This window comes from Triturus cristatus, chromosome 4_2 (genome assembly GCF_964204655.1).
Source record: "Triturus cristatus chromosome 4_2, aTriCri1.1, whole genome shotgun sequence".
NCBI lineage: Eukaryota > Metazoa > Chordata > Amphibia > Caudata > Salamandridae > Triturus > Triturus cristatus.
In genome coordinates, this window is record NC_140586.1 from 635,646,757 (window position 1) to 635,672,121 (window position 25,365).

The 25,365-nt window shown below is 44.6% G+C and overlaps 1 protein-coding gene across 3 annotated transcripts in view; it reads right to left on the bottom strand.

Moving 5' to 3' along the window:
- IL12RB2 (interleukin 12 receptor subunit beta 2) overlaps positions 1-25,365 on the bottom strand; it is a 462,597-nt gene that overhangs the window by 212,792 nt on the left and 224,440 nt on the right. For all 3 annotated transcript variants that reach the window (XM_085602320.1, XM_085602321.1, XM_085602322.1), the window contains 2 exons: positions 8,160-8,307; positions 7,578-7,657 (listed from right to left, as the gene is read on the bottom strand). In XM_085602320.1, coding sequence (XP_085458446.1) covers positions 7,578-7,657; positions 8,160-8,307 — 228 coding nt within the window. The remainder of the gene's footprint in view (positions 1-7,577; positions 7,658-8,159; positions 8,308-25,365) is intronic.

Sequence of the window (25,365 nt, forward strand, 5' to 3'; positions counted from 1 at the left end):
ACATACACTGTGGTAGCTTGGCTCGAGTGGTCAGGGGTCAGGCACCGTGTTAAGCATACGACATACCCATACAATAACCATGCGTGCATCCGTTCCAAAAACGACACTACACCTTAAAAATTATACTGAAAATATATCTCTTTATCTTCTTTTCTCTTAGTTGCTGATTAAATAAATAATAATACAATCACAGTACACAAGGCTTTTCCTGTGGAAGGGTAAGTCAAATAAATAATACTTCAACGATTCAATAAATAAGGTAGATCATAGATAATCAAGGCATAAATATAAGTGCATTACATAAAAGGCAATAAATAGGATGAATACAATAAATACAGTGCTCTCAATAAATAATAAAAGCCAACAGTGACACTTGAAAATCAGTTCACATTCCTGAGGTACTATGGGATGATTGGGCCCAATCCCATCTTGTAGAGATTTGGATGGCCTGAGGGGTATACTCCCTGGCTTGGACAAGGCTGAGGCCTAAACTGAGGTAGATCAAGGGGGAATCTAGAGAGCTGGCTCTCCCACACTACACAACCCCTCTGTATTAGTCTCAGCTCACCCCTGGCACAATCAAGCTGGTTCCAGCACCTCTCTAGCCCCTAGGATAGTCTTTTAGGGCTTCACAGGGCCTTAGGCGCCCTCTATTCCACTTACTGCCCTTTTTATGAAGCTCCGACGCCGCTGGAGTCGTGTCGACGCCGTGAGGCGGCTCCGGTTCGATGTCGGCGGCCTCGGCGCTATGTCAGTTCTTGACGACGTCGATAGGCGGCTCCGGTTCGATGTCGGCGGCCTCGGCTCGATGTCGACCCCCGGTTCGATGACGTCGGGCAGTCTTCGCTCGATGTCGACTTCCGACGGCTCCGGAGTGCGAACTCCACTCCCGACCTCCGGTGCTCCTTTCCTCAGGTTCCGGCGACTCCGGAGTGCGACCTCCACTCCCGACCTCCGGCACGATTCTCTTCAGGCTCCGGCGACTCCGGAGTGCGATCTCCACTCCCGACCTCCGGCACGATTCACCTCGGTCTCCGGCGACTCCGGAGGGCGGACTTCACTCCCCCGTCGACGCCGCACACTCGACCTCGGGTGACTTCCTCCACGACCTCTGGTACTCTCCACGACCTCCGTCGGCGCCCTCTCTCGACCTCTGGCGGCTCCGGGTACGACGTCTGCTTTCCAGTCAGCGCCGCTTCTCCACCTCGGGCTCCAGGTCTCAGGCTTCTCGACGTCGGACTCCAGGGAAACCAATAAACAGGTCAGATTCTTGCTTTTCTTTACTTCTAAGGCCTGTTCCTGCTGTCCAGGTCCTTAAGATGGTTTTTCTTGCTTTCTCCCATACAGGGCTCCAGGCTGGGCTCAGTCAGTAGGGACTAGTATCAAGGGTGGGTTTATGGACCCCACTCCAGGCACAAGTTTCCACCCCTGCTGCCTCACTCCTTCCTCCTTCAGGTTTCTGCTGCTCTCTCTTCACCAGTCAGGTGCCAACTGCCAGCTCCAACTGTCAACTCTGGCTTAGCTTCTCAACATTCCAAACCGCCTCCAACTGTCACAGGGTTCTGGAATGTTCTGGAAGGTGCTGGTAGGTTCCAGTGGGTTCTGATGATGTCACAGGTGGCCACCATTTTGTGCTTCAGGCCCTCAGACAGAAGTTCCAGGGGTAGATAAAATGGCTCCCTGAATCTGCATCAATACGAAAAAGTCTGGTGGTTCCCAAAAAGGAAAAATACTAACAGGGTTTGAGGCAAAAGTGGGACAAAATAAATAATGATGAGGAGGGACCACCCAAAGGGCTGACAGGTCTAACATCACCCATGACATCACTGATGACATCTCAAATGACATCACTGATGACATCACTGATGACATCATCCAGTGAATGTGTGTTTTTCTGAAAATTAAATATGTTTTATATATATGTATATCTCAAGGTCGATGGAAGAATAAATGGGTATATAAGTGTCTAAATGGATGATTTGTTTTTGAAAAATTGATTGTGTAACTGACTGATTAAGTGTATCATAGTGAATACATGGCTTAGTGAGTAATGTTTAAATATGTAAATATCTGTATCAGTCTCTCACTTTGTGTATAAGTGGCTGCATGGGTTGGTGAGTAGCTACATGGGTGTCTATAAAGGTTATTAGTTGGTTTTTTGAGTATCAGTCTGAGTGTCTGCATGGTTCGGTGGGGGGTATTACTTAGTGCATAGGTGCATGAATGAGTGACTCACTGTTTGTATGTGTTGAAGACAGCATGTGTGCAGGACTGTATGGGTGGATGAGTGTGTGTATGGGTGTGTTAGTGAGTGAATGACTGTCTCAATAGTGTCTTTATGAGTAACTACATATGTTTTAAAATAGTATATGTGACTATTGGTGTATATAAGTGAGCATATGTGAGAGTGAGAGATTGAAAGAGTTCCTGTATGAATAAGTATGTGTTTCTATAAGTGATTGTTTAAAAGACTAAGTATGTGTAAGTTTCCGTAGAAGTAAGTGTGGTGGTGTGTGTATAACTGTATATGCAAGTAAATGTATGTTTGATTTTTTATTAGCATGAGTGACTATGTGTGTGAGTAACTCTATGGATGAGTGGCATTGTGTAACAGGATGTATAGGTGTATGAGTACATATGATGAGTGAGTACATGTATGAGTGACTGTATAGGACTGTTGGTGAATGAGTGGATGTGTATGTGGATCTTAGAATTACTGAAGAGGTTGTTGTAACTGGTATTGGTATGTCCATTGTTTTGAAAATTTTAGTCTCTTATTTTTGAATGTGTGTATCAAAGGTTATATTAGGGTGAGAGGAGGTCTGTCACTCCATTACAAGGATGATGTCATCAGTGATGTTATCAGTGATGTCATTTGAGATGTCATGATGAGTGATGTCATGAGTGATGTCACTGACCATGTCATGAGTGATGTAATATGTGATGTCATCAGCAGTGCATTGCGGGCGCGCGAGTTATAGTTAGCTGAACTAACTATAACGGGGGAATTTCAATGGTTTTGTACAAGTGAAAAGTCCAGCTAACTATAACACCCCTGAAACCTATGGTTTTTTCAGTGAATATATATATATATGTATATATATATATATATATATATTACCTACTGGCGGTCGCCAGTAGGTAGTTATAGTTAGGACCCTGTTTCCATGGGAAAACCGCAACATTCTATTTTGAATAACTTTGGCGCCGGTCGACGAATCCTCGCGAAATTTTCTAAACTAATGGGGCGCTACGCTCCGCTCCTACCCTGAAAGTCTCGGGGGGATTTGTCAAGCGGGGGCTGAGATAAAAGGGGGGTACCAAAACGCGTTTTTCCCATGCATTTTTCCATAGGACCTTTAGACACAGCTACAGCCCGAACGGCTGAACAGAGTTACATGAAATTTGGCAGAGAGGTAGTCCTCAGGTCAAGGAAGTGCCTTTTGTAGGTCTGGTGTAAATCTGTTCAGTAGTTCCTGAGAAAATAGCCTTTAAATCAATATATATATCTGAGCCAGCTTACGGTGTGCTTACGGTAAGCTTACCGTACGCGTACGGTGACATGCGCGAGCGCGAATCTGATTGGCTGTTAGATCTTAGTAAACATTCGAATCGGTCGAAACCAGGAAGTGGCGGCCGCCATTTTCTCTCTCGCACTCTGAGAGGGTGTTTAAAAACAAAGGGCAAAAACATGTAAAGGGGCTGTTTAGACAGCTCCTAAGCACCTAACCATGTTCAGGGAGTCCCCAAAGATCCCCTAAGGCCAAAAACGGAATTTTTATTTTTTCGATAATTTCGGCGATTACGCTTACTGTACGCGTACGGTATAAATTATTGAGAAAAAAAAACCATCCATACTCTCCCCACCCCATGTGCAAATGGTGCCCGAAGAGCACCATTTGCGCATGGCTTATAAACGTATTGTGAAAAAATAAAATATTACCTTTCACAACGAAGCGCATCATATGTCCTCCATGTGCGCACGGTGCGCGAAGCGCATCGTGCGTACATGGCCCATCTAGCGTAACGTGGGCACGCGGTGCGCGTAGCGCACCGCGTGCCCACCGCGCGTGCACGGCACTAACTACATAAAGAGGGCGCCCGGTGCGCGAAGGACACCGCGTGCTCACCGTGCGCGCACGGAACGAACTGCGTTAAGTGGGCGCGCACGCCACGAATGGCGTAAAGTAACTTAGCATTTAAAAAACCGTACAAATTCACTGAAAAAACCATAGGTTTCACACACGTTATAGTTAGGAATTAGCATTTAAAAAACCTTGCAAATTCAGTGAAAAAACCATAGGTTTCACACATGTTATAGTTAGCTGGACATTTTACTGATAAAAAACCAATGAAATTCCCCTGTTATAGTTAGTGCAGGCAACTATAACTCACGCGACCGCAATCCTCTGCTGATGACATGTGTCTTTATGAAAAAAAAATAATTGTAATATATGTATAGCTAAAATTTAATGGAAGAAGACATGGGCAAATAAGTGTCTAAATACAGTATTAGCATCAGCAGAGGATTGCGGTCGCGTGAGTTATAGTTGCCTGCACTAACTATAACGGGGGAATTTCATTGGTTTTTTATCAGTAAAATGTCCAGCTAACTATAACATGTGTGAAACCTATGGTTTTTTCACTGAATATATATATATATATCATTCAGACTGCCTACTCCCACACGCAAGGGCTCGCTTTGAAGAATTTTATTAGTTACCACAAACAACTAGATTACCAGATTACGCGTTTCAACCGCAAAAGAGGTTTCAAAAAAAATAAAATGACAGTGCTCCATTTCCCAATTAAAGTGACATGTATGATCTCAATTTTGAGATAAAGGGACCTATGTCTTGTACAGAGAGCATTGTTGGTAAAGTGCTGTACTCATTAAATGCATAACATAAAAAAAGGCAACAAATACTTTCAAATACATTTAAAATTAAAATGTATCTAAAGTTTCTCTAAAATTCATCATTTTTTTAATCAAGGGCCAGTGCCCATTACTGTCTTATGCTCCAACTCATCATACTCAGGCCAAGCTCGCTATGTGCCATAATTCAATACAACTTGATTTTTTAACGCCAGTTGTGTTGCTATTAGCTTACTCTTGGCCATAGCCACAGTTTAGGGGCAGTGTCCATTGTCTGTCCTGTGTTTCAAACAAAGTTTGGTCACTTCAGATTCAAAAATGCGGTGCAAAAAATGAAATTGTGCACAATTGATAAAATATTTCTCAATGGAGTGTGCTAAAATTTGCATAGACAATTAATCACATTCTATTAAGCAAAACCAGAGCAGTAACCTTAAGTACATACCCAATTCGATTAATCACATGATGGCCTATTCCATTAAACATTATTGCCAATTTACAAATGGTCATGCAGATCTTCCTCAGTATGGAGGCCATTAGGGATCTTGCAGTTGAAACGTAAAATGTACCTTGACTTCGACTGCCTCAGGCACCTTTCTCTGTTCCCTGTGACACCTGGTCAAACACAAAGTATACTAAATCTTCTATCTTGTTTCTGTGGAATTGTTCAAAATGTATGGCCACCGGATATGCCTGATCCCTGTTATTTATTGCTCTAATATGTTGTAGGATACGTTGGTGAACTGGTAAAATAGTACTGCCTATATACATTTTGACAGCTGCACCTTAAGGCATATACAACAAATTGGCTCTTGCAGTTCAGTGGCTTCATAATCTTCCACTTTTTGTCTGTGAAAGGTAAGGGCACCTCTGTCGTGTTTTCTCCAAACTTACACGCCTTGCATTTGTGGCATCTCCTAAACCTCTTGCTTTCACTTAACCGTGTTACTGGCTGTGGGGTCCCTGCACTGTTTGTTACCAGTGCCTGCCACAATGACTTTGCCTTGCGAAAGGTATATATATGTATTTATATATATATATCCGACAATAGCTGGTGCATGGAAGACGTAGTCGACATCCAGAGTTCCAATAAACACTCGCTGACACGGACCTGTGATAAGTGCTTGATTTAATTAAATCGTGAGGCTGCCGTCATAACGTTTCAGCTCCGTGGAGCCTTGATCACATGACAACGTCAGTACATAACAAAGACCAATAAATAGCCAGAATTCAGGGTTCAAAGTGCATCAGTTGATACCAGGTGACTTGCGTTTTTCATAGAAATAAAGAAAACACTATTACATTAACATGTTTAAGTCCATTATAACGCAAAATGGCTCAATCCCCATAAAAAGAATAGAATATGAGCATGTGCAAATTGTCGCAATATTACATAATAATAAATATATAAGACAATAAATAGATAAATAGGTTTTAAAAGATAATTTAAAACATATACAATCTATTAAAATTCATTGCTTGAATAACCCCCGTATTGGTGAAAATGTTTTCAACAATTATGGCTTAAATGCCTAAACGTATAATGCCTCTAGTCCCAACTGTAGGCGGACTATTTAGACCATATAAAAATAATAATTTATATAATAGTATGGTCTTGATATTTGGCATGAATGCCAATTATATCCTAAGGCTGAAAATGTAAACTTACAAATAAGCGTAAGTCGGGGCTAACCTGTCACTGTTGCAATGGGGAAGAGCCTTGTGTAAATAGATCCAATCAAATCAACTACACATGTGTGTCAGACGGTCTCACTTGGTATACTTCAGGGCTGAACTGGTATCGTAGGTAAAACAAAAAATGTGTGTGTGCACAAGTGGTGAAGAAATTAGTTCGAAAACGTGACCAAACAAGATGTGCCTCATCCAACGATTTTATGTGTCTATAGATAGTTGGATTAGAATCACTAAAGATAACTGATAATCAGTGAAAAATAAAGCTAAAAGCACAAGGAAAATCATGATCGTAGATCTTAATAAAACTCATAGATAAAATGATCACATGGCATTTCAGAGTACAATGTAGCAAATCTAAGATCAGTAAAAAGTTGCAGCTGGTAGTGACATAAAATCTGCAGTAATATTAAATATTAAATATCAAATATAAAATATTAAATATTAAACATTAAACATTAAAAAGATCATCATAAGTCATCACGATATAAAATTACGGTAAGCAGGTATAAAGGTCCTCAGTTGTGTTGAGCCCCTTGGGGTGTTTGGTATCGAGGCGTAGTATGTATTGGGTTTCTAATCTGCGTAGTTTAGCCTCCCTATTGCCACCCCTTCTGCTTGCATTAATCGCATCAATGACGTAAAAACTGAGTTGGCGACTGTCACAATTATGGGTCTCCCTGAAATGTCTTGCCACTGGGTATGTGTTATCTTGATTATTAATTGCCCTCAGGTGTTGGAGGATGCGTTTATGCATATATCTATATATATATTTCGAAACAATAAATATTCATACTAACTATCAGTTGTTTGCTGGTTTGCGGTTTGTACAGGAGATTGTGGTGGAAAAGAATCTTGTTTTAAATTTCTACTGCATGCATTTTGTTTGTTTTCTTTTGCCGAACATTCTTCTGGTGCCAATACTATATTTTCATAATTTGGAAACATTTACTGTATTATAACTATAATCTCCTTTCGATAAGTAAAGAAAGACCAACCAAGTTCTTACCTTCCAAAGAAGAGTGATTTTGTGAGATTTGTTAAACATCTCCTTTACTTTATACCAGACATTTAGCCTGCCAGTTGGTACTTGTAAAAACAGAGAGATTCAGATTAAAGAAAGGATCATGAACATAATAAGCATAAGATAGACACAATTTTTCAAAATATTAAATTCCTTAACTGAAGCTCAACAAAGTAAAGCATAAGTATAGCGTTTAGAAAAAATGAGGGTATATCTTGAAAAGTGCTTACAGGTAACCAAAACTCAATCTGTAATATATAACAATCGTGCATTTTCATTCACAATTTTTTTTAAAGCAGAGGAATCACACTTGAAAATGGTATTTAACTTGCATTGAAAACATATGGATGCACTCAATGAACACAATTGGCAGTACAACATTTAACTCACATTTTTATAAAAATGCACTAAACAATACATTAGTAATTAACACAAGAAAAAACCCATCAAATTTACTCTAAAAAATAAAGATCTGAGGATAACACAAAGGATATTCAAGATATTATTAGAGCAGTAACTTTTGAAACATGCATACAATTATTAATACAATTATTAATTGTAACATACCTGCTTCAGGAGTTTTTTTAACTACTGGTATGCTCCACTCACTCCATTTTCCTGTATTAGCTTGAAACTTGCTTGAAACCTGAAACACATATTCTGTGTACGGCATAAGGCTAGAGAGATGGTGTATTTTAGTGTTAAGTACTTCCGCCTAAAATCAATGAAGCAAAAAAGGCAACAACAGTTATTCAAGTCTATGCCAGAACCAGTGTTGCAATTTCTTTGTTTATAGAAGTGTTTCAAGCACTTCATTTCACATTATATTTGTTTTTCAACACAAATGTTTTTTGTCTTCTTCAAAATACTTTATTGACGTTTATAAGATTAGAAGATAAAGAGAAAATAGTAATGGAAAAAGTACCAATTGCTACTTATGAAGCGACAAACTTTAAATATAGGCAATTGTTAAGCACTTTATTTGTAAAATATGGTATACATTAAGGAATAGAACATAATTGAACTACTTTTACTGTATATGATGCGTATGACAAATAATACAATTAGTTAAATAAAAAAATATGAAGGTGATACAATAATCCTAAAAAAGTATAAAAGTAATCATCAAGCTGTTCTAAAACTGTTAAAAATAACTATGTCAATTAATGTTTAGGAGATTTAGCTATAGACAGACTAACTCCTCGTCCAATAAAAGTATCCTGATCCACCAGGTATGCACTGAAAGTGGTGCTGCACCCTTTAGTTAATAGCAGATGATAGTAAAAGGCTAAAACATTTAAACAAATAAAACAAATTTCGTTGTGCACGCTGCATCGCCAAATGCGATGCAGCGCGCGCAATGAAATTTGTTTTATTAATTTATTTGTATACTTACCTCTGTTTGGCCTTAATCCGGAGTTTACGACCCCCACCATGCCCCTCCTCCGCCCTGCGTCACTGCCCGGCAGCACTCCCTCCAGGAGCCGCTACCGCCCCCTGTAGATCCCTGCACCATGTGGCAGGCACTGTGAGGTGCTTGCCACACGTTACAGGGATTTACGGTAACTCCCATTTCTCTATGGGAGCTTTTGCTGAGGCCGGTTTCTGAATGCCTCACAAGCTCCCATAGGGAAATGTGAGTTTGCAACCGTACCATGTGTGGTCGCATCCTAATTGCTATTTTGGACTCCCAGTTCACCCAGAGCCCTGTAGATCTAGCTAATTCAGTCAGTGAATCGTACGGTGATCAAAGATTAGATACTATGTCTGCAGCCATAAAAGTACATTGTCTGTATGTAGGGATACTGTGTGTGTCTTATCTGCAACAGGGGATACCCCATGCCTGACCCTCCCCTCTCAAAGATCAGCTAGCTCACAGTGCACCATCAGTACCCCTAACCTTACAGGGTAACAAGTGGTTGTGCAACCTCAGAACCTGACAGCCCTGACTGCTCAAGGAAATTGTGGTACCAGATCTAGGGCCCTTTCGCTTAGTAAATTACGCATACCCAAAGAGATACACATGAAATACACACTAAAGCGTTTCAATATTTATTGAAGCATTATGATTCTTGAGTAAAATATTTGCGCTGCAATAATTAATAGAGGAAAATAGAATAATGTGATTATCATTATGAGAATGGTGAAAAAGATAAATAGTTCAACCATTTCGCTTACTACAGAGAATATTTGTGTGCATACAAATACTGTAATATATTGTACTCCTACCTGGCACATCCTAACCTATCATGTCTAGGGTGAGTGAATCTGCCAAATCCCTGCAGGGTGGTCTAACTTCCTGTTACCAGTGGGTTAGTGTCATCATCTGCCTGTCTTGGTGTTCAGCTGGACAGCATCCCTCGCATGAGGTAAACAGGAATCAGGTGAGCTGGGAATCCAGCATGGATTGGCATCACAGTGCCAGCTAAATGCTTAAACAAAGGCTTGATGTCATATATATAATATTAATAACATCCTCCATATCACCATGCCGAAGCCCCAGCCAGGCCGCTATTGTTTATCCTATTGAGATGGCTCTGTTGCTGAGTGGCCAAAACAAATAACAACATCTTGCGTGATTAACTTAGCCCTTGCACTGAATGTTCAAGGTGTTTTGATAGAGTGCATACGAAGTGGTAGCATAAGCAAAATTGAGTTTGAAGATTATTATCCTGTATATGCATGCAAATGAATTTGAGTCAAATGTAACCCTGGGCGTAGTGGGCGTAGCGGGGCTACGCGGAGGTCCACGGAGTCTCAAACAAACTCCGTGAAACTCCGTGGAGCTCCGTGGAGCTCTGCTATGCCACCCGCCTCTACCCCCACTATTACAAGTAAGTAAACATTAAGTAAAAATACATTTACAACCACTTACCTACGTATTACCTAAGGATTACCCATACGGTGAGGAAGATGAGGACTGCAGCCCGGGGACGCCGCAGTACGTAGGTAAGTGGTTTTAAATGTATTTTTACTTAATGGTTACTTGTAATAGTGGGGGTGGAGGCGGGGGCTGGCCAACTCAGCTCCGCCCGCGGGGTGTGCAGAGACTTGTCTTCTCTGCATTTTCCATGAAACGTGGAGAAGGCAAATCTTAGCACAGTCCGCGGGCAGAGCGGGGGTCTACCGGGGTTAGTCAAATGTCATCATGTTTAGGGAGAGAAGGCATCTTAAGAACATGAGTATGAAAAACGGGGTTTCCTAACTAGGCCCAATATACCCATGCGACACTGAAAAAGTTATTCCCATGTCATTGAATCAAATGCCTTTTGAAGGTCTAGTATGGGGCAGGTTGTGTGAGGGAACCTCTGCTGTACGTGACCTTGCTTTTGAAATAGGTGTCTGATGTTTTGCGATGTGCTGCATCCAGGGACCAAGCTGTTCTGATCAGGGTGTATAAGTTCCAGAAGTACCTGTGCATATCTACTGGAGAGAATCTCCCCCAGGATCTTGTAGTCTGCCCCGAAGATGGCGATAGACCGGTGTGATGCCAATTAGGTGGGATTCCTATCCAGCTTGAGGACTAAGACTAAGAGAGATTCCCAGAGGGACGGGTGGAGCTCACCTCAGCCATGTATGCCTCTGGGGGTGCATGATATACGGATGAGCAGTGTTAAAAAAAATGCCTGAAGTATCTTGCCTTGTGAATAAACTGTGACCCCCATGTGTGTGACTACTTCTAGAATTGGACTCACACGGACCTCCTGTTATATCAGCCAAGCAAGAAGACGGCTTATTTGTCCCCTGCTTTGTGGACAACTTTGGCAATGTGAGCTACGAAGTTAAAGCATCCCAAGTTCTCTATATTGTGCTTTTGTGTCAGCAAGCTCTGGGTTTCTCGTGAGGTTGCGGTCTACCTCACTAACCAACTGGGAAAGGAACCGGCTCAGTCTTTGTGAGAGTCAGAGTGTTCCAGGCAATCCCGCGGGAGCTGCCATGTTGGTGTAGGGGGGTCGTCCATTTCAGGTCTTCGATGTGTGCATCGTGTTCTGAGAAGATACGGACAAGGTAGTTGGAGTTGCAGACGAGGGGGATTAGGGGGATCAGGGGGAGGGAGCAAAGGAAGTGAACCAAACACACAGAGGTTGTGTGGTGCTGAGTGGAAGGAGTACATGTTAGTGCTGGGTTGTGTGGCTCTCCACTTGTCTGTGAGTGCCTAGTATTGCACGCAGTTCTGTATTTTTTTAGATTACACGTGAGGTGTAGAGCGTGTTAGTGACGGGTGGGACCTAGCCAAGTTGGGATCCAGCATACAGTTATAGTTGCGCCCAAGTACCCAAGGTTTCGTATCTAGTGCAGCAGAAAGTGCAGTCCAGAAGAGCCCCTGGTTTGTGTTAGGGACATAGATGCTCCCTATGAGTATGGGGTGGCTGCCCAGGCAGCCCTCGAGGAGTATGTATCTCCCCTCGTTGTCTATGCCAGTGTCTAACACTTGAAAAGGGGCCCCTGGGTCTGACCCAAATCATGGCTCCTCACGCGAAAACCGAATAGTTGGTAACTTAAATGGGGCCTCTCCAGAGCTTGCATAGTTGCCCCAGTTCCTCACTACGTGTGTGGGTTTCCTGGATAAGTATTATGCTTTCTTGCTGGAGCTTGATGTAGGAATAAACTGAATACCTCTTCCTCGCAGTGTGCCAGCCATGCACATTCAAGGTGGGGAATCGAACGTTAGGGAGGGGAGACATCACGCGTGTGAATTGGAGTATGCAATTTGCGCATGGGAACTGCCTAGAAAAATCCCCACTCTATGTGGCCATCACACTAGGTCCGTGTGTGATGTATGAATCCCGCCTGCCAGGGCAAGTTGGGTGGGGGCTAGGGTGGGGTGTGGTATGTATAATAATAGAGAAAGAACACATTTAGACCCTACGACAAATGGCGGCATGCTCAAACAATGCACAAGTGTCGACTTTATAGAATCATAGGGGTAATAACTTGGCTACTGAGGTGTGATACAGTGTGGGATGAGCCCTGTTTGAGCATGTCTGAGATTCATAGCTTAGTGATCTAACGCTAGTTTGGCGCTCACATGTGGTCAGATCAGGGCCATTAGATGTAGCTGCAGGAGTCCTCCGGCTGCCTCGTCCTAGTAAAAATGTAGGAGGATAGTGGGTGAACTATTTTACTGGTGACAGTGAGATTCAAAAGAGGAAATTTTAGTTTTAAATTATATTGTCTGAGGTTTGAGGAGTCACCAGGGGTTGGGCCTGAGAGTCCTGATGGGATTTGTCCATTGGGACCATTTTGTCGTTAGAGGTAAAGATGTGTGCACTCCTCTCATCCTCTGTGGCTCTGGCATGTGCCCCCAGGCTGGCTGCTGCTCGAAGAGCTCGCCGTCAGTCCTTGATGATCTGCTCCAGGGCAGGAGACCTCAGCTGAGAGAGCCCCCTTTCAAGGATTGCCTCATAGTTTCCGGTGTGGTCAGGGGGGCTAGATGAGGACCCAAAGTCTCCTGCGGCCAGGGTGTCGTAATATTGGTCTGTCCAATCCCACATCTTTGGGATCCGTGAAGAATGTAGTAGTTCCATTTGTGACGACTTTGAGGCAGGCTGGAAATAACAAAGAGTATTGGACCCCTAGCTGACGGAGCCGCTGTTTGATTTTTAGGAAGGAGAGGCAGTGGGATTGTACTGCTCTGTTATTGTCCAGAAACAACATTATGACTTTGTTCTCGACCCAGGGGGGCCAGCCTGTCTGGCAGCTGTTAGAATGGCATCACAGTCCTTGAAATGTAACACATTGGTCAACATTGGACTTGAAGTGCTCCTGTGGGAGGGCGAAGGGATGGGACTCAAGGGGCCCTCTCCAAGGCAAATAAGAGAGTAAGATCTGATGATGAGACAAACGATTTGAGCCAGGTCTCAAGGTATGCCTGGTGTGCATGTCCCTCAACTCTCTCTGGGAGTCCCAAATCCAGACATTGCTTCTCTGTGAGCACCCCTCCGTATCTTCCGCTGTCTCTTCTAGTTGGCGGACTCTGTATTGAAGAATGTTGCAGAGAGACTGATATTTTGTCCCCATCAGTGTCTTTATCCGCAAGCTTACGATGAACATCACACAAGAACTTCAGCTCCACTGTCAAGGACCCGAACAGGGTTTCCACGGACACTCGTAAGTTCTCAATTGTGGCCAAGACTCTGTCCAGTTTGTCTGAGGTTGAAAGGAGGGGTGTAGTGTCCAGCATTGACTTGTCCGGGATAGTGGAGGGGGGTTTCGCCACCAGAGGGTGCAGCTGATTGCAGTCTGCCCATCTTTCTGGTGGTCATGGAGTAGTTGAGGCAGGAGCGAGGTAGGGAGCACCTCCTTTGAGTGAGTGTCTGGAGCAATGTCCAGACTGGTGTCATATACATGGCCGGGCATTTGTTCCTTGCTGCCAGGTGTCCGTTCCATAAGTGATATCCCTGCCTGGACTGAGTGATGGTGGTTCTCTCCCTGGGTCTTTACTGGTAGTGAGGTGGGGGCAGGTGTTCTGCTTGGGTTTTTGGGTCAGATAGAACCCGCTCAACAGAGCCTCTCTAACCCAGCCAGAACGTTACCCCCTCCCTAGGGCCTGTTCACACCTAAGAAACCACATATATACATACCACCTAAGGACAGGGAATTCCTACTCATATATATATATATATATATATATATATATATATATATATATATATATATATATATATATATATATATATATATATATATATATCAAGACCTCTTATAATACAAGTGGCGGCCTCGCGGTCCCAAATGGACCCAGGACTTCCTACCCAGACGGCAGCCTCAGCCTCGCGGTCCCAAACGGACCCAGGACTTCCTGCCCAGACGGCAGCCTCAGCCTCACGGACCCAGGACTTCCTGCCCAGACGGTAGCCTCAGCCTCACGGTCCCAAACGGACCCAGGACTTCCTGCCCAGACGGCAGCCTTAGTCTCGCGGTCCCAAACGGACCCAGGACTTCCTACCCAGAAGGCAGCCTCAGCCTCGCGGTCCCAAACGGACCCAGGACTTCCTACCCAGACGGCAGCCTCAGCCTCGCGGTCCCAAACGGACCCAGGACTTCCTGCCCAGACGGCAGCCTTAGCCTCGCGGTCCCAAACGGACCCAGGACTTCCTGCCCAGACGGCAGCCTTAGCACAAGTTCATCCTATAATTACCACGACATACAACAGGGGAACCAGTGTTACTATGTATCGGATCACACAAAGACTGCTAGTTGAGCACAACCTGTTCCCCAGTTCGAGGGGCTCCTTTCTCCCTTATTCAGCTACCACTTACCTGATCAGGATTAACATCTGTTCATATCAAGTCACAGCGGACTAGAAGAATAGGCTACCCTCTTATACAAGAACACACAGCACATGTTGATTCACTACAAACTGGATACTTTATTTAGTCACTACATACACGCTCACAACACCTAATACATATCACATATGACCTGCAAAGAAAAGTGATAGATTAAGTTGTACACTCTAATAATAAAGGGGTTGACATCACCTTGGTCGTATGTAGCCTGCACTCAATGGTCATCTAGGTTCCCTTCTCGTCTGTGCCTCGGCTTCGCCTGGAAGTCACACCTTCGCAGTCACGGATCTACTCCCTTTTCCTTCTCCGAGTCACTGGGACCTCTTCCTCATCGGCTACTCTCTTTTCTTTGGCTATTCTGTTAGAAGGATATCTATCTCTCGGTTTTTCTCCACCTTCAGGTTTGTCATCTGTCTTCCCTGGAATAAGTAGTAGCTTTACTGCTTAACGGCCAGATGCCGCCTACGGACTAAAAAGCAAGTGCCAGTATCTGCCTCAAACTTTCACTAATATAGAGGTGCATTTTCTCATGGAAAATTCCAGCCCGTAACCTGCCGCCCACCAAATTCTTGTACCTCCCCGTACCAAGGACACGTTCCCAGCCGGCCGGCCTGATGTAGTGTCTTCGGCATGAAGAAAAATACAATCCTTCGATAAGGGCCGGCCTGAACCGGTTCTCTCCAAGCGAATAACACCTCATAACTAAAACATCACCCTCGACCTAGAAACTTTCCAAGCTGCCGGAGCGAAAAGAAAGATGGAGTCTCTCCCGTTTAAGGCCTACCAGGCCTGGATTCAGCACGACTCCATGAAATACCCTCACTATAGAACAGATTACCCCTAATACTAACGGATCTATCCTCTAGGATATATGTGCAAACCCTAATCTATGGGGAAGAATACAGGATCATGTCGAAGTGCCTAATAAATAGGCTCTATACACTACTCTAACCCTTAGACTTGGATGGAAAGAGACTGAAGTCACATTAGTTCCCCTTAATCACAAGAGAGCCGGGAAAATCGAGCAATACATTTCACCCTTGACTTCAGTCTATTATACATTCATTAAATGGAGCTAACATCTGTAGAAGAATAATATGAAACAAAGCTAACTGATCTATGTCTAGTACCGAGTGTGCAGAATTGAAGTAGTGAAGGAATACACTGAATAAAGCAACAGATAGAAATCAAAACAGCAACAGCAATCAGAATACCACCTAATGTTTGACGTAGCATGTGTACGTCAGGCAACCAATTAAAGAGCCAGTCAAACCAGCCCTGGTCAACGTGTTTTCTAACTTCTTCCGTTAAGTCACGCAACTTGTCAATATGTGCACAAATGGATTGTGTATGATCGGACAAGTTAAAACAACAGAGACCTTCAAAAGCGGAGCAATCATGTCCATGTTTAAGCAAAAGATAATCAATGGCCGCTCTATTTTGTAAAATGGCCCTACGTTCACCCTGGGCATCTAGTAGCATGTCGGACAGGACTGTAGAAGTATGATTAATGGATTTCACCATCCAGCAGGCCATTTTCCCAATGGATTTGGCATTATAAACTGCCAAAGCAGGAACACCAATAATTGAAATAGCTAGGCTAAGGTATTCAGACTTGGAATATAAATGCAAAGATGAGTCACAATCCTCCTGTAACATCACAGTATCTCGAATCACACGAGAGTTGGCATTCGGATGTGATGAAAACATCAACAAACTGAGTCTCGTAATGGCACAAGGGCCTCCGGAAATGTTTGCAGGGACATATGGCCAGGAAGTATTACCACATGAGAAAAGCCATCCGGCAGGTAGTAACATCGTGCGATAATGACTGGGGGTAACTACCAAACTATTGCAAGTCATATTGTTCTGAACTGAAACACAGGTGGTCGGTGTCCTTTGAAAGCACAAAGTCCGTTCATGAGCTGTAAATGAAGTGGCGCCTTTTAGTTTTAGGCGTAGACATACAGAGATCGCACTAGGATTACACGTAAGAAAGAAGCATAAATCACCTTGTGTGATATTATAGGTAACTATTTGGGACTGGATGGGGGGTGGCTCGTTCGGCAGTTCGGTGCATAAGGGGCAATATACATGGGTAGCAAAATCACCCAGGAGAACATTGGGACGAGCCTTTGAAACATTAAAAATGTGAATTAGGGTTTCCAATGAGGCAGGGACAGCAACCAGACAGGTCGCCAGAATATCATGTACAGATCTCATCGGTGTCAAACAGAAGTGAGGGGCATCAGTCACCCTCTTGGCTAACGATGTCCAAAAGTTCGATGATGAATCCCACGCAGCGAAGGAACGCAACACTCGGGTTCTCAGTTCATCCCGGGTTGACGGGATCCCTCCTCTCTCGTCGTACCAGCCCAAAAGGAGTCCAGTACCGACACATCCTGCAGCAACAGTCCAAAGAATGATCTAAAAGAGAATCAAATACAGGCATTAATCATTCTCGTAAATAACATTTGTCAGCCGGGACCGCCTCCCAGCTATCTTTCCCTGGTCTCATAACCAAAATGGTATTGTCCTGACCGGTGGCAATAACCTCTGCTTGTTCAGGGGGATTCTTAGGCGACTGCACCCAAACCCTAGCCCCAGGGTTATCCGTAGAGCCAAAACCTTTCTGGCCTCGTACAGTTAGCAAAGTTGGGGCAGTGCCTTTCATTAATGAACCACTGAAAACAGGCATAATGAGTAATTGAGCCACTCGGTCAGTGCGGTGTATCAGTAAGTCAACCTCACTGCTATTCAGCAGGAGCACCTTAATCTCTCCCTGATAATCGCTGTCAATTACTCCTCCAAGCACCTGAATGCCTTTTACAGCCAGCCCCGATCTAGGGGCGATTAATCCGAAATTCCCAGGTGGTATATGAATACCAACACCGGTAGCAATGATGACCCGATCCTTACCTTTTAAAACGGTGTCATCCATGGCATGCAAGTCTAAACCTGCCGACCCTGGGGTCGCTCTACATGGAGCCAAAGCTCCGGGAGTAATCTCCCAGTACATCACAGTCTCTCTGATTTCATTGGGCTTAGCATCAACATTCGGAGGAAACAAACGCATAAGTGGGGATTCAGCATTTAGAAAAGGACAGTTATTCAAAATCAATAACGCTTGAGGCAAAAAGTCTCGCCAATTCTTATACTTGTCATTGGTTAACTTACGCAGCTGGTCCTTTAGCAGGCCATTCAATCTCTCCACCAGGCCCGAGGCCTGTGGATAGTAGGGTATATGGAATATCCATTCAATATTGTTTTCCGCACAGAATTCCTGTACCAATCTTCCACGAAAATGGGATGCATTATCAGATTGAATTTGGAATGGCACACCATAATACATCATAATCAATTCTAATGTTTTAATGGTATTCAAATGGGTAGCTTGCTTACAGGGAAGGGCTACCAGCAGGCCACTGTATGTATCAACAATAGTGCAAACATATTGACAATTCCTACTCATAGGAAGTGGACCAATGTAATCAATCTGCCAAATTTGAGCGGGCAGTTTTCCGCGATGTAAATGACCTTTAACAATTTGGGGCACTTTACGCTGTCTGATATGCTGACAAACGGGACAGTGTAAGATAACATTTTTAATTAAATCTAGGGGAATATAAATTCCTCGATCAGCAGCCCACCTGCTAGTGGCCTTCTCTCCAAAATGTCCTGCCTTCTGGTGTGCCCATTTCGCCAATCCCGCAATGTCAGAATCTTGCCTGTCCACCACTGCCTCAGCAATTTTAGATTTCTCATCTGCAATGTTATGAAAAAATTTGTCAAGGGAATCTATCGGGGTGTGAGCATCCACATGGAAGATTGTGACAGTACTCTGTGGGAGCATCTCCCAAATCTCTTGCCATAACTCTTTTCCCCACAATTCTTTGGAATGTAACTTCCAATTATGGGAATGCCAGGTCGGTAACCAAACAGCCAGTCCATTGGCAGTAGACCAAGAATCAGTGAAAATATGACATGTACCAGGTAACTCTTGTTTCAAACCTTGATAAACAGCGTAAAGCTCGGCAAATTGGCTGCTTTTACCTTCACCAGTTGTGCTCAGCAATTTCTGTGTGACCGGATTATAGGACACCGCCTTCCAGTGCCGTGTCGTCCCTATAAACCTCGCTGAACCATCCGTGAACAAAACATGGTTTCTGTCCGCTGCGGACAAATCATCAAAAGGCTTACCCCACTTGACAGGAGACTCCTGTGCTAAAGGTACGGAACATTCACTCTCAGTCTCAGTTGACGGCGCTCGCGCCACCTGCTCATGTAAAGAAGCAACTCCTTTCGGGCCCACACGTGCCCTGTCTTGTATATACCATTTCCATTTAATCACACTCGCCTCTTGAGCATGTCCAATTCGGTGAGTTTTCGGCGAACTCAGAACCCACTGCATGATAGGAATTTCAGGACGCAAAACTATATCATGTCCCAAAGTCAATTGCTCGGTATCCACCAGAGCCCAATAACAAGCAAGTAACTGTTTCTCAAAGGGTGTATAACGCTCACCAGCATCAGGTAACTTTTTGGTCCAAAAACCTAACGGTACTGTACTCCTGCCTTGTTTCTGCCACAAACTCCAATTTGCATAAGGGCCCTGTACAGACACATTCAAATCCACGTCACCATCACGTACAGGCCATAAATCCAGAGCATGTTGAATTGCTTCTTTTGCCAAACTAAATGCATCTTGCTGTGGTTTATCCCATTCAAATGCATTCTTTTTACGCATGACCCGGTACAAGGGGGCCAATATTTGACTCAAATGAGGAATATGCTGGCGCCAAAAACCAAACAGGCCAATGAAGCTCTGGGCTTCTTTCCTATTCCTCGGAACTGCAAAATCAAGAATCTTCTGTTTAACCTGAGGGATCACTTCACGATGCCCTTCATGCCAATTAATACCCAAAAATTTTACAGCCTGGGACGGACCTTGCAATTTATCTGGGTTGATTTCCCAACCTTTCCCACGCAGGCACTCAATGATCCTATCCAATTGGGTCTGAACTTCCTCCTGTGTGTCACCTTGGATCAAAACATCATCAATATAATGACATATCTGAATTTGGGAATGAACCGGTACCTCAGCCAAATGCTCTGCCACCAGCCGGTGACATATTGTAGGACTATGCACATAGCCCTGAGGAAGACTCCTAAACGTCATCTGACGCCCGTTCCACGTAAAACTGAACTGTTCCTGACACTCAGGGGCAATTGGAATAGAGAAGAAAGCATTAGCAATATCAATGGACGCATACCATGTACCTGGATGCTTTTGGATTCTTTCAATTAGGGTAATAACATCCGGTACTGCAACAGTCAAAGAGGGCGTATGTTTGTTTAATTCTCGATAATCAACAGTCATGCGCCAAGAATTATCACTCTTACGTACAGGCCAAACAGGATTATTCCATGCAGAAGTAACCGGGGTTATAACACCTGCATCCACCAACTCCTGAATAGTGGTACTAATCTCCTCATGGCCACCTGGAATACGATACTGCTTCTGACAAACCACTTTTGTCGCCTGGGGAACTTGTATGGGGGGCATTCTTAAACGACCAACCCGTATAGGCCTGGACGATATATAATGCGTGGTTCCAAATTGGTAACACCCATCATCTAGATGCAACGTCATTCCTTTCAAAATATCAATTCCAATTATGAATTCTAAGAGTGGCACCACTAGTACAGAATATTCTTTTCTAGGGATTCTACCTATTCTCATTTCAAGCAAAGTTTGAACTGCAGGGGTTTCTTTTCCACCTAATCCGGTAATAGTAAAAGGCTGACCTGTAAACTTCTTTGATGTTCCATGAATAAGAGTGGCCTCCGCTCCTGTATCTACCAATGCTCGGGCCCTTTGGATATTACGATGTCTCCAATAAATATCAATATCTACATAGGGTCTATTATCTCTGTGAGCCCATCTGTGTACCGGAGCTTGACCTATTTCCTAGTCATTCTTACTGCATTCTGTGTACCAAGACAAATCAGGATAAAGACTCTCACGTTTCTTAGGTATCGGTACCTCCTGTTCATATCCATTCCCCGTACGGAACAGATTCGAGTCTTCAGCATTGTACTGCGGGTTACGATCGACCAAACTATGACGATCCTCTCTCCTCCTCAACTCAGGGGATTGATCCCTATCATCTCTACGTCTACTGTAAACATAATCATTTCTCCCCCTTTCTCTTTCCCCCTCTCTCTCCCTGTCTCTCTCTCGACGGGGGGACACATCACGTACATAACGTCGATCATCACGACGAACAGAGCGCCCACGGCGGTCGTCATCATCGCTACCGTCAGAACCACCACGATCACACTCAGTGGTCCGAACACGCCGGGCACCCTCCTTCCGATCCAAGCCACGTTTGCGAAACAACTCCCACAAACGAGCGGTAGTCTCACCGTCAATGTCCTCCCTACGCACACCATCAGCCAGAAGACCAGAAAAGATATCACGTCTAGTAAGTTTATTTTCACCAGGAGTACGAGTGTCAGGCCGGGACTGACGTTCAGGCTTAAACCACTCACCCAACTCACCGAGCTGGCGTACCGACTCCAGTACCGTAGATAACACATTACCAGTCTGATTAATCAATAAAGTCATCATGACCTGCTTATAGGCAACAGGGGAAGACCGAATAATGCGATTCCGCACAGAAGATGTCAACAAACCATCAAGCAACCTGTCAGCAGTACCCAGAAAAATTGCCGTTTTCATCACCTCCTCTTTGAGACGTTGTGCAGCGTCGCGCAAAGTATACCACGGTTTGTCATTAAGAGGCCAATCAGACTCAGTAGGATACTTTTGATTACAACCCTCAGTCGCCAATTGAAGTAAAGAAATTTGACCACCACCATTATAGTTACGAAAATGATCCTGTACAGTAGAATCCGAACTCAAGGAACAAAACTTCAAACAATCGCCATTATCTAACATAATGCCCGCAGCGCCCAGTTCATAAAGGCGCACCATCCATGTGAGCAAGGTCTCACCAGCTCGCTGCCGAAATCGCTGCAAAATATCACTAATTTCCTGTTGAGTAAAGTCCTCTAAAGAGTCCAAAGAAATACCCTGCGGAGCAGCAGGAGACTGCTGCAACTTCCGACGAAAAACTGGATGCGCAGAGACCGCGGGACGAGCATCACAAGGAGCCCGATCAGTACTCGTAGAGGGATAATCAGTGTAAGAGGTATCGATCCCACCCGAAGAAGGAGCGTAATCACGGGGTGCACCAGCAGAGGTGCGAGAAGCAGACTTACAATCATGACGGAAACGAGAAGACTCGCGCTTGGCAGACTCCTCACCCGAGGAACAAGAATCACTCGAGTTCCAGATATTACCATCCCATTCATCAGGATTCCAATCCAGTCCGGCTTTCGCCACGACCAGACGCACCTTTCGCGTCGAAACCCGACCGCGCCTGTTCTTGTATTTGTAACGAGCAATTCGCACAGCCGCCCTTTCGGCAATAGTTTGGTAAGTCTCCAGCTTATCAGCAAGCAACTGATTTTGACACCGCAACAAAGTATGAGAATTCTGAATCTCAACAAAGTGCGCTTCCACATCTTTAAGAGAGATCTGTAATTTCAATAATCTCTCATGTAGAATCCGATACGCAGACAGAACAATCCAACCTCTGCGCCCCAAAATGGGAATCTCCTCACCCTTTGATACGGGTGCCTTCTGCAAACAAGTAATCACATTAGCTGGCTCCGCCAGCTCCAAAGAAGAATTCCAATTCTCACTCAAACCAGTAGAATCAGCCCACTCACGGGCCAAGGCTTCATAAGGCGTTGAATCCCATCCGGGAATATCAACGGGCAACTTAAAAGTAGACTTAGATCTTCTAGAAAACATCGTGGAAAAGAAAAAGAAGAAAAAGAAGAAAGAAGAAAAATAAAAACTATACACACAAGTATACAAAAATAAAATGCAAACAAAACCACGCGCGCCGAAAGCAAACACAAGACAATCACAACGCACACAGGTTTCGTAAACGGTTCGTGACGCCAAATGTTCTGCTTGGGTTTTTGGGTCAGATAGAACCCGCTCAACAGAGCCTCTCTAACCCAGCCAGAACGTTACCCCCTCCCTAGGGCCTGTTCACACCTAAGAAACCACATATATACATACCACCTAAGGACAGGGAATTCCTACTCATATATATATATATATATATATATATATATATATATATATATCAAGACCTCTTATAATACAAGTGGCGGCCTCGCGGTCCCAAATGGACCCAGGACTTCCTACCCAGACGGCAGCCTCAGCCTCGCGGTCCCAAACGGACCCAGGACTTCCTGCCCAGACGGCAGCCTCAGCCTCGCGGTCCCAAACGGACCCAGGACTTCCTACCCAGACGGTAGCCTCAGCCTCACGGTCCCAAACGGACCCAGGACTTCCTGCCCAGACGGCAGCCTTAGTCTCGCGGTCCCAAACGGACCCAGGACTTCCTACCCAGACGGCAGCCTCAGCCTCGCGGTCCCAAACGGACCCAGGACTTCCTACCCAGACGGCAGCCTCAGCCTCGCGGTCCCAAACGGACCCAGGACTTCCTGCCCAGACGGCAGCCTTAGCCTCGCAGTCCCAAACGGACCCAGGACTTCCTGCCCAGACGGCAGCCTTAGCACAAGTTCATCCTATAATTACCACGACATACAACAGGGGAACCAGTGTTACTATGTATCGGATCACACAAAGACTGCTAGTTGAGCACAACCTGTTCCCCAGTTCGAGGGGCTCCTTTCTCCCTTATTCAGCTACCACTTACCTGATCAGGATTAACATCTGTTCATATCAAGTCACAGCTGACTAGAAGAATAGGCTACCCTCTTATACAAGAACACGCAGCACATGTTGATTCACTACAAACTGGATACTTTATTTAGTCACTACATACACGCTCACAACACCTAATACATATCACATATGACCTGCAAAGAAAAGTGATAGATTAAGTTGTACACTCTAATAATAAAGGGGTTGACATCACCTTGGTCGTATGTAGCCTGCACTCAATGGTCATCTAGGTTCCCTTCTCGTCTGTGCCTCGGCTTCGCCTGGAAGTCACACCTTCGCAGTCACGGATCTACTCCCTTTTCCTTCTCCGAGTCACTGGGACCTCTTCCTCATCGGCTACTCTCTTTTCTTTGGCTATTCTGTTAGAAGGATATCTATCTCTCGGTTTTTCTCCACCTTCAGGTTTGTCATCTGTCTTCCCTGGAATAAGTAGTAGCTTTACTGCTTAACGGCCAGATGCCGCCTACGGACTAAAAAGCAAGTGCCAGTATCTGCCTCAAACTTTCACTAATATAGAGGTGCATTTTCTCATGGAAAATTCCAGCCCGTAACCTGCCGCCCACCAAATTCTTGTACCTCCCCGTACTAAGGACACGTTCCCAGCCGGCCGGCCTGATGTAGTGTCTTCGGCATGAAGAAAAATACAATCCTTCGATAAGGGCCGGCCTGAACCGGTTCTCTCCAAGCGAATAACACCTCATAACTAAAACATCACCCTCGACCTAGAAACTTTCCAAGCTGCCGGAGCGAAAAGAAAGATGGAGTCTCTCCCGTTTAAGGCCTACCAGGCCTGGATTCAGCACGACTCCATGAAATACCCTCACTATAGAACAGATTACCCCTAATACTAACGGATCTATCCTCTAGGATATATGTGCAAACCCTAATCTATGGGGAAGAATACAGGATCATGTCGAAGTGCCTAATAAATAGGCTCTATACACTACTCTAACCCTTAGACTTGGATGTAAAGAGACTGAAGTCACATTAGTTCCCCTCAATCACAAGAGAGCCGGGAAAATCGAGCAATACAGCAGGGCAGGGGGGTCATTAAGGGTGTAAGGGTGTGTGCACTCACCTGTGTGGTGGCGTCTAAGTACTGGTGGAAGGGGTCCACTTTCCATCTGCCTCGAGCACCAGGTCCCAGTGCAGCCAAATGCAGCGATCTGTCGAGTGTGGGAGCCCCTGGTGGGCCAACAGTGGGTCACTCAGCCAGTCTCAGCCCAGAAATGGAGAGCGGTTGAAGGAAGTGTCCCTTAGGGGCCACCGGGGTTATCTACAACCACCTAATCGTCTTCCAAACAATTGAATAGTCGGGCAGACAGTAGAGAATACAAACAGACATTTTATTTGTAATACTCTGCAGAGGAGTCCAATCTGACCTGCAGCCTAAGATGTCTGCCGAGGGACTGGCCCCCCAACAGTCTGCAACGCATAAGCATTCCTTCCAAGAACCTCCAACCATGCCTACAGTGGAAAGTTACCGGCTTAGGCCAAACATGAAAAAAGGAGGCACAGAAGGATGAGCTACCACCTGCCAGATGGGTACACACAATCACAGTCTCAAGGTTGCCTTGCTTGGTCTCAGCGTCTCCTAACATGGGAGCAGAGCTACACACACAGATTGGTGTGCAAAGGCAGAATG